A 13,675-nucleotide genomic window follows, 5' to 3' on the forward strand; every position below is an offset into this window, starting at 1 on the left:
AAACTAAGGACCTTTTCTCTAGGCCTGTAAATGCAGGTTTCTAGAAAATTTCTAGGGTGTCAGATCTTAATTGCTAATAAGAAAATTTATTGAGATCTTTTCGTTAATATTGGTAGTAGCAAGCGAGATTGAAGTCCCCAGATTCGCCAAGGGATTCAATATACATAAATTATTCGAATGTGAAACTTAATTATGAATACATATAGTTGATACACTTCTACAGAAATATCTTAAATGTTTTGATTTACGCATGCTCGAGAGTATGGGGGTTCCCCAAAATAACGTGTTTTGTCAACAAGTTTACAACTATATGGAAAGTTATAGTTGTTTACACAGCGCCCTCAATCTTGACCTACGTCAAGATGAAAAAAATCCAAACATCTGAATTATGAACCTCCTTCTTTTTGGGGAGTCAGTTAAAAATTACCACTTCCTAAGTACATTATTGTTTATAATTTAGCCTATAACACTCATAATTAAATCTTTATCATTGAGTACCCACTGAAGTTGCATTCGTAAAAGAATTGCAGCTATTTTTAAGGCAGATCGAGATAAATTAACGGGTTTGACCTGTTTGTCTATATCGGGCGAAGTCGCCCTATCTCGTTTATTAGTAGTTCAACCACAATACGGTCTGAAGACCAGGTGTTATCCTGTGCTATTTAAAGTATTTAGTTCTTTGGAAGATGCGTTGACAGGTAATTAACTGATAATTTATTTGCTATTTTATTTTATGATGGACTTTAGGAAAATGTACACTTGATTACTCTGGCTAAGGGTTTCAATTTATAGAAGTGTGCTCAACTGTGACCCTAAATTGAGTGACATGGCCTGTGATTAGCTATTGATTTTTTAAATGCCTCAAAAAGAAGAGACATTAACATTAATCCTTAGACATCAAAATATAGCCAACTAACCTCCTTTAACCAGATTATCAAAAATGTTTTGAATAATTAATTAAGAGACCTGGTTTATGACGATATTAACTGTTATACAGGTTCAACTTTTCTCCAAAATATAGGACACAAAGCCGTCAGTTAAAAATCCCAAAGTTAAGGTCATTGGCAGTACAATAGCTGTGTGGCCGACCATCCGTGTAGCTAGGACGGCTGGTGGATATATAACGACGCGTAGGGCGAACTTGGTCAGTGTTGAGTCAACCACTTCCAGACATCATGGCTTGCAAAGTAAGTGGATAGCTTTTAAGTGGTTAAGTGAAAATATCAAAATAAATAAACCTTTAAAAATCCCAAAAAAACGAAAATCTAAAAAAAGTGGGCTTTTTTAAGGGGTTATTTGGTTTTTAAGTTTTATTTTCTTTGGTGGTCTATTTAGGGTTGAGTAATGTGGTTAGTGAATTTAAGGTAGGTGTTTGAGGGGCCGATTATGAAAATAGCATTTTTAAAGTTTTTAAAAGTAGTTTTCAAGTAAAGGTGGTCTAGTGGATTTTGAGCGTGTCTTAATAGAAAGTAAGATTAATTAATTTTAAGGTGGACTTTAAGTGAATTTAAAATAAGGGCTGGCTAATGATTAAAAAGTGGTGTTTACATTTTCATATTTCAACTGAAATTACTTTTAAATCAATACATAATATTAATCAAAAAAAATAATGACCCTCCAGATTAAAGAGTCAATTAGTATAAGCCTTTAATTAGCCACATAGTTAGGAACACTAACTATGTGACTACCATATCCGTGGGAAGAGCTATACAATAGATCGTGAGATATACAGCCGTTTTGTACATTGTCGTAGGGACAAACGTATTATGTACTGTTTGGTAGGTAATGAGACGTAATGTATTGTATTTACTTTCAGTTGCATTGTTTTATAGTGATTTATTGTTTCCTTTCATTTAACGTACTATTAAGGATAGTAAGTGAAGTGCATACACCCGTATTGGGTTATTTTTGGTTAACTTATGCGACATTTAATGACATTATCAAATGTATCCAAAAGCCTGTTATGAAATTGTTTGAAAAAACTTTTAGAGATACCGTAATTTTTGACTGATTTTCCATAAAAAACTTAAATGGTGATTTTCAAATAATTTTGTGGCTTTTCTCTCACAATTGTACTACTAGGCCTCAGTCGGTTGCAACAGAAATACCCCTTACTATTTCAATTTTACTTAAATCGGCCCTTATTTCCAGATCGCCCTCATCAGCGCTGCCATCCTCCTTATCCTAGCACTAACACACGCAGCTCCCGCTGAAGAAAAACCAGTGGACATCCTCAAAGAAGAAGCAGGGAAAGATGACCTAGCCCCAGCCGATGACAAGGAAGACCTTAAAACCGCAGCCTCACATTGGGGCGGTCACTGGGGAGGCTACGGCCATTACGGGGGCCATTACGGCGGTTACCCCCATTACGGCTACGGGTGGGGGTACCCTAGCTTCGGGTACGGGTACTGGCCCTACGGTGGGTACTACGGCCACGGGTACGGTGGGTACGGTGGCTACGGATGGTGGTAAATGATGTGTTTAAAATGCGATGATAATGCCAGTATTAATTTGTAAGTTTCGACGTTCGGATTCTGCGAGTAAATATTTTAGTTATTTGAAGAGATTGGTAGGTTAGTTTCAGATGAAAATATAAAAATATTTGTGTAGTACATTTTATGTCTACTGATATAACCCGCACGATTTTTTATACTACATTTTGATTTATTATAATTTTTTGTATAAGATAAAAGTATATTGCAACCTACCATGTGATATCATGTGTGGGCAATCTCATTACTTGCCGGTAAAAATGTATAATATTTAATTAAGATAGATTTATGAAGTTAAACATTTTGTGAATTTTATAGACATAAAACAATATAAAAGGATATAAAAATACGGAGTCTATAAAACAGACTAAGTATCAATCAATTTTATACTTTATCTACTAAACCAAAAGGTCACGTTTAGCATAAAGCCAAAAAACTGATATTATCTGGACATTTCATTCATGTTTTTGAATATGTACATGTGTGCGTGACTCGTAGACCTACATATTTATATGTACATATATTCAGAAACATATACACACATAGTTTGTAAACAGTTACTCTATTTGGGTATTCCTAAAGTGTATTATGGGACTATTCGTATGGTAACAGAATTGTTTTGGCACTTTACCGTTTTTTTATATTGTTTGCAAATTATTGTATCGACCTATATGTACGGAATTGTACTTAGATTGTGATATATTCTTAGAAAACATTCGGTGAATTGATATTGTAAGTTCATCGTTTACTTTGTACATCAATCCTTGCTAATATTATAAATGCAAAAGTATGTCTGACGGGCTTTTACGACAAAACTATTGAAGCAATTTAAATTGAATTTGGCACAAAGATATTCTAGAGCCTGAAAAGGGTCATAGGCTATTTTCCTCCCAGGATTCTTCGTTTATTATCATTCGGTAAATTCAGTATTTATTGATTGGTTTTTGTATAAACTCTTTTACATGTTAATGAAATTCACGAATGTATATAAAAGTAAATATGATAAGTGAGTTATACCACTGCCTTAAGTAAATTGTAACAATGTATAATGTAAAAATAGTGATAAAATATACAGTTTATTTATTAAATTATGATTGAATGAATTTATATTGTTTTCATTTGAAGTTTCACATGTTATTTTATCCCTTACCTCCAAGCAAAAAGAGGATCTTCTGTCAATACCAACAAAGCTATTACATGTAATATTTTTATTGAAAGCTAGTTTTGAATTTCTATGGCAAATACCCCTACACCTTTAAACTTAAAATTTTAAAAGAGGAAAAAAATACGCTTACAGTTAGATCCAAGTTAGAGTATATTTTACCGGTAGCCTAAGTGGGTATTGCCTACATCGTATTCGTGATTTTCAGTATCATTGTCACCCATGATAACGATTGATGGGAGAAACCCATGGCATTGGTTTTTACCATCATTAGTAACGAAATCAAGATTCCATAATTTGGTAAACAAGTTTGATAGAGAAGTTGGTATTTTCTTTTTAACAGCGCGATAGCGATAAAATTTCTGTCCTTAAATTTGAATTACAAAACAACCTGTTAACGCTGATGTAAGGCAAACACAATATAAATGTTATATTATTTGGACAGAATTCGATGCTTTCAAACTGAATTATGAATTTTAGATTTTTAAAAGCTGAGATCTTACCTACCTCTCTATTATTATAAAACTAGCTTCTGCCCGCGACTTCGTACGCGGATAAAGTCCCTTATGCCAGCGACTACGGGGTCAGCAAAATCAAAGATCTGAACCGTCTGATATTGAATTTTAAGGGCCCGTTGACTTGAAAACAACGGAATACGCATAGCCATTAGAAACGTTCCATATATTTAATTTTTATACTTCAACGGCAAAAGCACAGCAGACTAAACAAAACGCTGAGAACTGAACCGCAAAAGATGTGACCATAGGGATAAAAGTAGTGATTCTAATTAGTCCGCATTTAAGTTGTGTGTGGCAAAAATATTACCTACACGTATTAATACGTTAAAAAACATTAAATGTTACTGAGATAACAAAGTCGTGATGACTTAGTGGAAGTCGTGGTGGTTTAGTGGGTAGAGAACCAATCTCTCAAGTATGAGCGTACGTCTTTGATTCCAGGTCTGGCAAGTACCTGCCAATGCAACTTTTCTAAGTTCGTATGTACTTTCTACGTATATTTTGGATACCAATGACCGTTATGCCAGTTGGAGGCATCCCCTCCAAATAACGGTCATTGGTATCCTTAAACTGTAGGTTCCGGCTGTCATTGAACATTCTTGGCAGTCGTTATGGGTAGTCGGATGCCAGTAAGTCTGACCAGTTTTACCAAGGGGTATTGGGTTGAGCGGGTAACTGGGTTGTGGAGCTCAGATAGGCAGTCGCTCCTTGTAAAACACTGGTACTCAGTTGCATCGTGACTGGAAGTCGACTCTAACATAATTGGGACAAAGGCTCTTGAGATAATAACGACAATAATAATGAGATATAAGCACCGCAGGATATCTGAGGCTGATGACGGGGAGTAGCGACCCCGGTGGGCTATATATACTGAGTTCTCCAAGGAGAGTATACTGTCCCCCATCTCCGGCCGGTCGGAGTGACCCATGACGGGTGTAGGTCTCACGCCTCTGGCTTGGCTTGGCCGTCCAGAGTGGAGTCGCTAGAGCAGGGTTAGTAGCCCTGCTCGGAGGATAGGTGCCTCGTGGTAAGTGACCCACAGGGAGCGCGTAATCTGCGTTTAAAATCCGCCGAGGTATCCTCACACTTCAGCCGCTCATATCCCAAGTAGTTTTCATCAACAGTTAGCAATGGTATAGCACAGAACCGGGGATTGTCTTTTTTTTAACGACGTCCACTGGGGATTGTCCTCGGGTTCATTTCTATATTGTATAAAGGAATAATCGTCGGTTTTGTTTCACCATTTCATTAAAGTTGTCTCAAAAGGGCTTCAGAGTGTTGGCTTCGGCCCCACGTTTGCCTCCCAAAAATTCGGAACTCTGTAGTCCCGAGGTCTGGAAGAGACATACAAAATAATAATGAGATATAACGCAACAAATTCGGAGAGTGGGGGCTCGTGACGCCACGTCTAGGTATGTAAAATTTGTACTAAGCAGTGACTTAACACAAAATTCAAGTTATATCTTCGTTATTATTTGTTTGTGAGAAGGAGAAAAGAAAAAATACGTGTCCATTATTTTAGGATTATCTAAAAGACGGACTAATTACTTTTTTTGATTCACCATACCACCTATTTCATAACATTCATTTCTATACATTTCAAGAGTAGTATTGCTCTTGAAGTTCCACATCAGGTGTTCCAGATCTTCGATGTATATACGTCAATAGAGAGTGCTTATCAAATTGAACAACTTTTGCTAAAACGTCATAGCTGTATATGGTACAGAGAAGCTGGGCTCTTGGGGTTCCACATCAGGTGTTCCAGATCTTAAAGTTTATTATCTCAGCTGAAAATGCTCATCACATGAAACAATTTTAGCTATGGCACCATTTTTGTATCTCTTATAATTTTGATGGTTTGTTGGTGTTCTGCATCAGGTCTTCAAGTTTCGAAGATAAATTATAGCCTATATGTTGACCAGGCTTAATACTGATACAACACAGAAAAGATCATTGAAATCCGTTCAGTAGTTCCGAAGATTAGCGTGTACAAACAAACAGACATACAGACATACAGACATACAGACATACAGATGTTACAGCCAAAGTGATTAAATATATATTATACATAATAACTGGTCATTGTATATAATACCCAAATTGACTAGACAGTGTGATAGATTAATCACTTTATCTGGATCTAATTCATAATAGCTGGTCAAAGTTAACCAAAGTAATAAATATGGTATAATCGTCTGACTATTTACTAATTCTTAGAAACGGCTCAAGTTATTATCGACTCTTTTTATGATAAATCATCAAATGATTCCTCCCACTGTGGGAGGGCAGCGTGAGGGACTCAGAGAGCGTGAGCGTGAGCGTGCAGCGTGAGGTCAGACTGTTAGTGGCTTAAACCCACGCGTTGAACAACGCGCGCCGCCGAGACGGGTCCGTATCTCCCAGGAGACGGAAGGCCGATAAGGCACCCGAACTCATCGCACAGGCCCACGTCAACGGTGGCTGGGAGTCGTCTCTCAACCACACAGAAGGAGACGATGGCATCCCAGTACCTCTCGCCCCGGACCTTGGCTTGAACCAGGACCGGGCGCGAGAGGTCGCCGCTGCCGACTGCCTCGACGGGGACACGGCGGTGCCCTTCCCGTGCAGGGCACAATCCGGGCCGTCCGTACAGTAGCCCGAGCCACACTTTAAAGAGGGGACTTTTCGATACTATTATGGGGTGCACTGTGCTAACTAGCCTTTTTCGAATTTTATTAAGGTCAGCTACCAGGCACTTTAGTTAGTTAACATGAAATAATAATATTTACCTACTTGTTTTATTACATTATCTAAGTCTATGGAGATATTATATAAAATTGCTAGTTAATGTGATTAATTCTGTGTCAATTATCACTTTCTCCAAATTGAGTAGATATTATACATAATAGCTAGATAATATATATAATATGCGGACTTATTACTTTGGCTGTAACACAGACATACAGACAAACAGACAGAATTTTTTTTCTGGATTTGTGCTCCATTACTGTTTCTAAACCCCACCCAATTATTATTTTTTAAATATATTCAATGTACAGACACAGTTTTTTTACAGATTTATTATATGTATAGATTGGCTGACTCCGCAATATGTTTCGCTTTGAAAGAGGCTATACCCAACAGTGTATAAAGAAAGGCCAATGATGATAATCAATAAATGATAAGTTAAATAGGACAAGTAGCATCATAAATATCATTAAAAGAAAATACAAAAACAATCCTACTATACGAGCTCGTTGAAATCTTTTCTATAGGAAAAGCGTGATTCACATATTTGTGTAAAACGCCATCTAGCGATAACAGTTAGAACTAGAGGCTTGCGCATGAGCACGTTTGTGAGAAAATCTTTGGTCCATTGTCTTGGAAGACATCTTGTAAGGCTTGCTCTTGGAAGGTTGTGTCCTTGTCTAGTATGAGCATTACTAGTTGTAGAATAGACTAGATAGAGGGCGCTACACTTCTTTGCTAATATTATTAAGCTGTATAGTTTGCTTGATCATGATTATCTCAGGAACTAATGGTCTGATTTGAAAAAAAAAATTCAGTGTTACATAGCTCGTTTATTGAATGCCATAAACTCTTTTTATTCGCGTGCAAGATCTAGTTCCCTCGGGATGCGGGTCCACGGAGAACAACATGACTTCACCCCTTTAAGACCAGCATATTTTTTTTATGTATCTTGTAAACTAATTAAAAGGTAAATACCTAATTCTAAGTAGAATAGTTCATTTTTAAACAGTATAAAATATTTATAGCTTCATTATAATTGGGTGATGGGCAGACCAATAAATCATATAAAGGTTAACTAGTTGAACTAGTCCACATTAACATTACAATTTATTGTTTCTGCTTCGGTGCTGTTTTGATCTATATCAATAAGAATAAATAAAATACCTACCTTCTAATGGAACAGGAGGAACTACTAGACATGTCTTTTAAAAATATTAAACTAAAGAAAGAGTTCCAAGTTCCAATAAACAATACTCTTTTCAGGTCCGCCGCTAGCTGTTTGTTCGCCCGCGTGCAAAACTGATTATGCCGCCCTACGTTTTGTCAAAAAATATATAGGAGGGGGGATCCAGGGGGTCCGGACTCCCCTCCGACCATTCATATCCATCTTACAGTCCAACAGAAAAAAATATGTACATGCACCGCTCTGATTGCAGAAAACCCACCTACTTTTGGATAAATAACTATTGCAATACATAACATACATTACACATAACTTTTTATTTACTTGAAATGTTCAGAGTAACCTAAGCAGTCCTGGGTTAGCCCATAAGCAAACTAAGCAATTGCTTAGGGCATCAGTGCAGTGCAATCATTACCCAAGTGGCCCCTATGTATTGAAAGATTGTGATTAACTTAAACTAACGCACTTAAATATCTATATCAATGTTTAAAGTCAGTAAAATATGTTTTTTGGTGGGTTTCCCGTTGAAAAGTCAACTTATAAGACACGTTGCACATGTAAGGAAGCGCGAGCGGAGCGAGCGCGAAAATTTTCTAGTCTAAGGACACAAAACAAATAAAAACCACTGTAAATTAACAAAGCAAAGTCAAAAAAGTAAGATATGCACAGAAGTGAAGAGCAAAAGCCGATTTTTTCCTTAGTTTTCATGAAGTAAACATATAAAAAGCCATAACGGACGTGCGCGAAAAATGTTTTTTCGGAATTGAATGCCTCAACAATTAAACAAAGATAAAATGCGATATCTGACATGGAGCCGCGAGCGAATTTTTTTGAGGATGCAAAGGGTGAAACAGTCAAAATTGAAAGGAGACGACCAAAGCTAGGGCGGCTTTTTCTGAAATTTTATTGGTACTGCACGCCCGCTTACGGCGGGCCTGACTCTTTTTGCTCGAATAAAAAAAAATACCGATTCCGCTAGAAATTAAACCCAAGACTTGAGTGTCTCAATAAATGGATTTTTAAACTGTGAAAAAAACCTTTCAAGTTTGTTCAGCAGTTCGTGAAATTAAATAGATTTAAAATCTTCAAATAAACAAACTCACATATACGTTAACAATTTTAGGCAGGACATATTAAATTCTTCATCAGTTCAAAATATTTGTTGATATCTGTATGTTAGTTTGGTAAAAACTTTATTTCATATGACCTTTGTGTAATGTGAGACTTTCATAGAAATACCTCATTACTAAGACTTGGATTTATAAGTTTTTGTCCAATCATAAATGTAGATTTTGCAAGAGGTTTCTGTAACTGCTAAAGGGCTATCAACATTCGGTATTAAAACTGTACTTATCGTTGATTGAAACTTCAGTCATTAGCGTTTACTTGCAAACTAGCTATTCCCCGCAGTTTCACCCACGTTCAGCACCTGGGTGAAAAATAGATCCTTTCTCAGACTGTCTGTGTATTTATACCTATTTAGTAATTTTGAAATAAAATCGCGAAAGAAAGATAGATCTACATTTGCATTGATAATAATATAAAAAATACTTCAAAACCAGGCTAAAATACAAGGTTCAGACTAAAATAAAAATAAAATTGAAACCATTCATTTCTCCCCTTCCATTTTTTACATAATGTTAAGTAAGTTGGTTTTATTTTAGAAAAAGGTATGTTATCTTGATGAGACTTAACTTTGTTTTATTTTTAAGTCATTGAGTAAAACATGAAAATAAACATGTCTAACACGTCCGTAAATAAAACAAAACTGAATTCCGCCGGTTGTTATTTAAAACAAGAAGTTTGATGTTAATTAATAAGTTGTCCAAATTAATAGGTTATGCTGTCATCTTCATAAATAGCTCAAGTGGCTTTTAGCGATGCAGGAAATTCTAATAAGTCAAAACCAAATAACTTAAAGCTTTACATAGATATTATAGTAAGTTCAACTCAGTCGTGCGCGCGGCCTTATGTGTGGGTAACCCTTGTACATATACAGTGACTTTGTGTGCGTGACAAGAGGTACATTCGGGTACAATACAGTTATGTAGGGGTTGTATACGGGTGTTTAAAGAAAAACAGTTATTACGTAATTTAATGTTTATTTATTTATAATGATTATGAATCGCTATTTGAAAAATCAAATGATGAATTTTCGGATTCGCTACTCTCCAAGGTGAATTATAAATTCTGACTCCATGTCAAAATGTCTATAGTATTCTTCTTTTTTCTTTTGTACATGTCGACAAGTATTACGCCACATCCCATCATCAATTTGACTTAAACGTTCATTTATGAGTTTCATTATTTTGTTATTTTGGTCGACATTATGCGAAGCAATATAATTTTTTGAAATTCCCTACATAGGTATTTTGTTTACATTATTATACTAGGTTATACCTCTTTTTACATTCTTAGTCCACACTTTTATTTATTGTCGGCGTACCCCGAGCTAGAAAATATGTAAGGAGCATTTAATTCTTAGATACTGTCAATGTCAATTTGAAAAGACTTATGAGAAAATAATGAAAAACTATATTTAATAATAAAAAGCTTTGAATGTTGTTTTTTTTTTTTTTTGAAACGCTTTATCTGACTCCTTAATAATTTCTCCGTGAATAACTAGTGTTTTCGTAAACGACTGTACCCATAAGAAAAAGTGATAAGAACACGTCATGCTCGGACGACGTCACTGTCACACGAATGAAAGTTGTATATTTACAAGCCGACGCACACATAGGGCCGCGCGCAAATCTGAGTTGAACTATCTATATCATAGTATGTGCATCATAGAAAATACATTTACGAATTCGTGAAAGTTTAGGTATATGCTATGAAAATCATAGCTTAGATGTATGAAACTACTAAATCGACTTGAAAAATTCTTACACTTTCCCCGAATAACATAGACTGTATTTTATGGGTAAGGAAAGTAGATCCCACGGCAAGCAGGTGAACGCACGAGAAATAGCTAGTATCTATAGAAGAAATATCTAGATCCATAGAAGCGTGTTAAACCAGGTCAACAGCTAGTTATCCATACATTAAAGAACTTAGAAATGCGTCAATGATATCTCAAGTAATTGTCAACAATTGCTCTCAGAAGCACTGACAGAAAACATAACACTTCAGCCGATATCTGTTAAAGTTACAAGCTAATGATACTTGGGGAATACACTCACTTGCAATAAATGCGGGTGAGTTAAAATAGTGCACGACTACTTTTTCTATTCGACGGAAGTGAAATAAAAGCAATATTTTCTAACGCGTTTTCTATCTCATTGAAAAACAAGCAGATAATTATATAATGATTTTAAAAGAAACTTTCATGATATTTTATTGTGAAATGTATATTCTACAGCGGAGGTATTCTACAATATTCTTTATGTTAAAACTAGTGTCAGCATCTAATAGAAGAATGATACCTAAGTTACGCAGTTCTAAAAGGAACTAAATTCCAAGTCAATATCACCAACAACTTAGCACGATGATTTCTGAAACTTTATTATTAAGTACAAAAACTGACCCAATTTCGATGCCCTCAAGTGTAAATTCTTCGGTACACATAAGTCACTGCAATTCAGAATTCAATGCAACCATAATGAGCACTTGCTCTTACACTATAATTTTGTCAGACTCCTTGCCTAACAGTTGACCTTGCTTCCGCAAAGGTCACGGTAGCGACCTCTACTTCCAAATATATTCTCCGATTATTCGATATTATTCGATACCTAGTGATGACATCTATTTGTAGGCGTAATAGTATTATACTGTCACTCGATATCAGATGATTATCGATTATTTGTTAAGTGATGAGCGATTTAATCGATTGGTTTTGACGAATGTATTTATTTTTGCTTTTGCCTGCGGCGTTGGCTGTTTGCCCATAGACATAGGCTTAATTGTAGTCTTAGAGGAATGTGCCATTATTTATTAAACTTCATCATTAGATATTGTAATATGTAGCTTGCCCCCAGGGTTTTGGCTGTTTTGTACGCGCATTTTCGTTTCTTAATTGAAATCTTTTGTACATTTTTATACCGCTGAAAAGCTTGTTTGCTTTGACGTATCTCGAAGATATTTTTTTATCAGGATGCACGGAGATTGTCGAAAAATTCAAAGAAAAAAACTATTACTTATTTATGTCATTGATACTTTGATAAAACACCATTCTCATTTTTATTTGATTTAAAATTCTAATTTACGACTATTCATTTAAAATCATAATGAATGGATGTAAACTGCATTTTTACTGTCTTCTTCTTTTGTTGTTAAAGATCATCAAAGGTAAACGTTTCCTTGTAAATTAATTATCTACATTTAGGATAAATACGTCATCAATTAGCATTTTGATGCATCGCGATGCATTTATCAGCTTATTTTTTAAATGAAACCTCAGGTATCACATAATTTAATGAATTGCCATTAAAACCATTTAGATATAACTAAGCAACACTAATGTTTATATCTACAAAAAAATGCTATTTCCAATTGATTTTTAGAAAAAAATATGTTAACGTCATAAAATAACTGAAAAAATTAAGTTGACTTTTTATAACTTTACGCTCAATTTCCTGCTTGAGGATTAATTATTATAAGAAGATGTGGTAGCATATATTTGAATAAGTCACACTTAATTAGAAATAAAAATACTTAATGTGTTATTTCCTAATTGAGTATTGAAATCATCTGTAGGTATGTGGTTAAAATTCTAAGAATAAAATATGAAAAAAGATAATAAAGTTTTTAAGGGGTAATAGGGACAGAAATAGCGACTTTGTTTTGTACTACTATGTTGTCATACATTGTTTAGTCTTCTGAGGATCTTATATCTAAGGAATAACCATACAAGCTGATCAATGAAAGGCTAAGCATGACGTAGTAAGTCAAGCGTTGCTGACTACATCGTAGTCAGTCTTTAGACGTTGCTGGAGAGTCTGTCGCGCCACTTCTTCTTCCCAGCAAAAACACATAGGAAGTGATGAAGGGCGGGCGTTTTGGGGGCTGTCTTTTGTTTTTGACGTTCGAAAAGTGCTGATTTATAAGCGACATTTGAATAAACGCTTTTGAGTTAGTTTTAGATGGGTGGTTAATGGCAGAATAAGTTCTTTCAGGTTTCTGAAGGCAGGGTTTCTTTGACATTTGGACACAAAAAGTCAGATAACCAGTATTACCTACGGATATTGTGTTGCCCAGGCATAGGCCCAAATAGGCAGGTCGTCCCAAACAAAACTCTAGTACTCATCTGCATCCGGGTAAACTCATTTCGGTCTATTTTAGTATTTATTACAAAACTCATAAATGAAACCTTCAATCAAATACCATCAGCAGAAGTGTTAATAGCTAAAACAATTAATTAAGTCATAAAAAGGCTCGTTTGATACCTTTATGTGCAAACTGTACTTGAATATTATTTATTTACGAACAACAAGTACATAAAAACATTGACACTATATTCACACATACACACAAATTGACAAAACTTAAAATTTGACTTTGGATCAATGTGATAATTTGATAATAAAAAATAAATTTGATAAGTGCGAGTTTGGTAATGAATGTTTGCTTGTTATTTGTTATGATTTTTAGA

At 35.3% G+C, this 13,675-nt stretch overlaps 1 protein-coding gene across 1 annotated transcript; it reads left to right on the plus strand.

The window, feature by feature from the left end:
• The first annotated feature begins 1,047 nt into the window (after positions 1-1,047).
• LOC110370499 (glycine-rich protein 3) lies at positions 1,048-2,818 on the plus strand. Its single transcript, XM_021326327.3, has 2 exons — positions 1,048-1,187; positions 2,152-2,818. Exons 1-2 carry the CDS (start codon positions 1,176-1,178, stop codon positions 2,470-2,472), a joined length of 333 nt encoding a protein of 110 aa, XP_021182002.3. The 5' UTR covers positions 1,048-1,175; the 3' UTR covers positions 2,473-2,818.
• Positions 2,819-13,675: the final 10,857 nt, after the last annotated feature.

Source organism: Helicoverpa armigera, chromosome 4 (assembly GCF_030705265.1).
Source record: "Helicoverpa armigera isolate CAAS_96S chromosome 4, ASM3070526v1, whole genome shotgun sequence".
NCBI lineage: Eukaryota > Metazoa > Arthropoda > Insecta > Lepidoptera > Noctuidae > Helicoverpa > Helicoverpa armigera.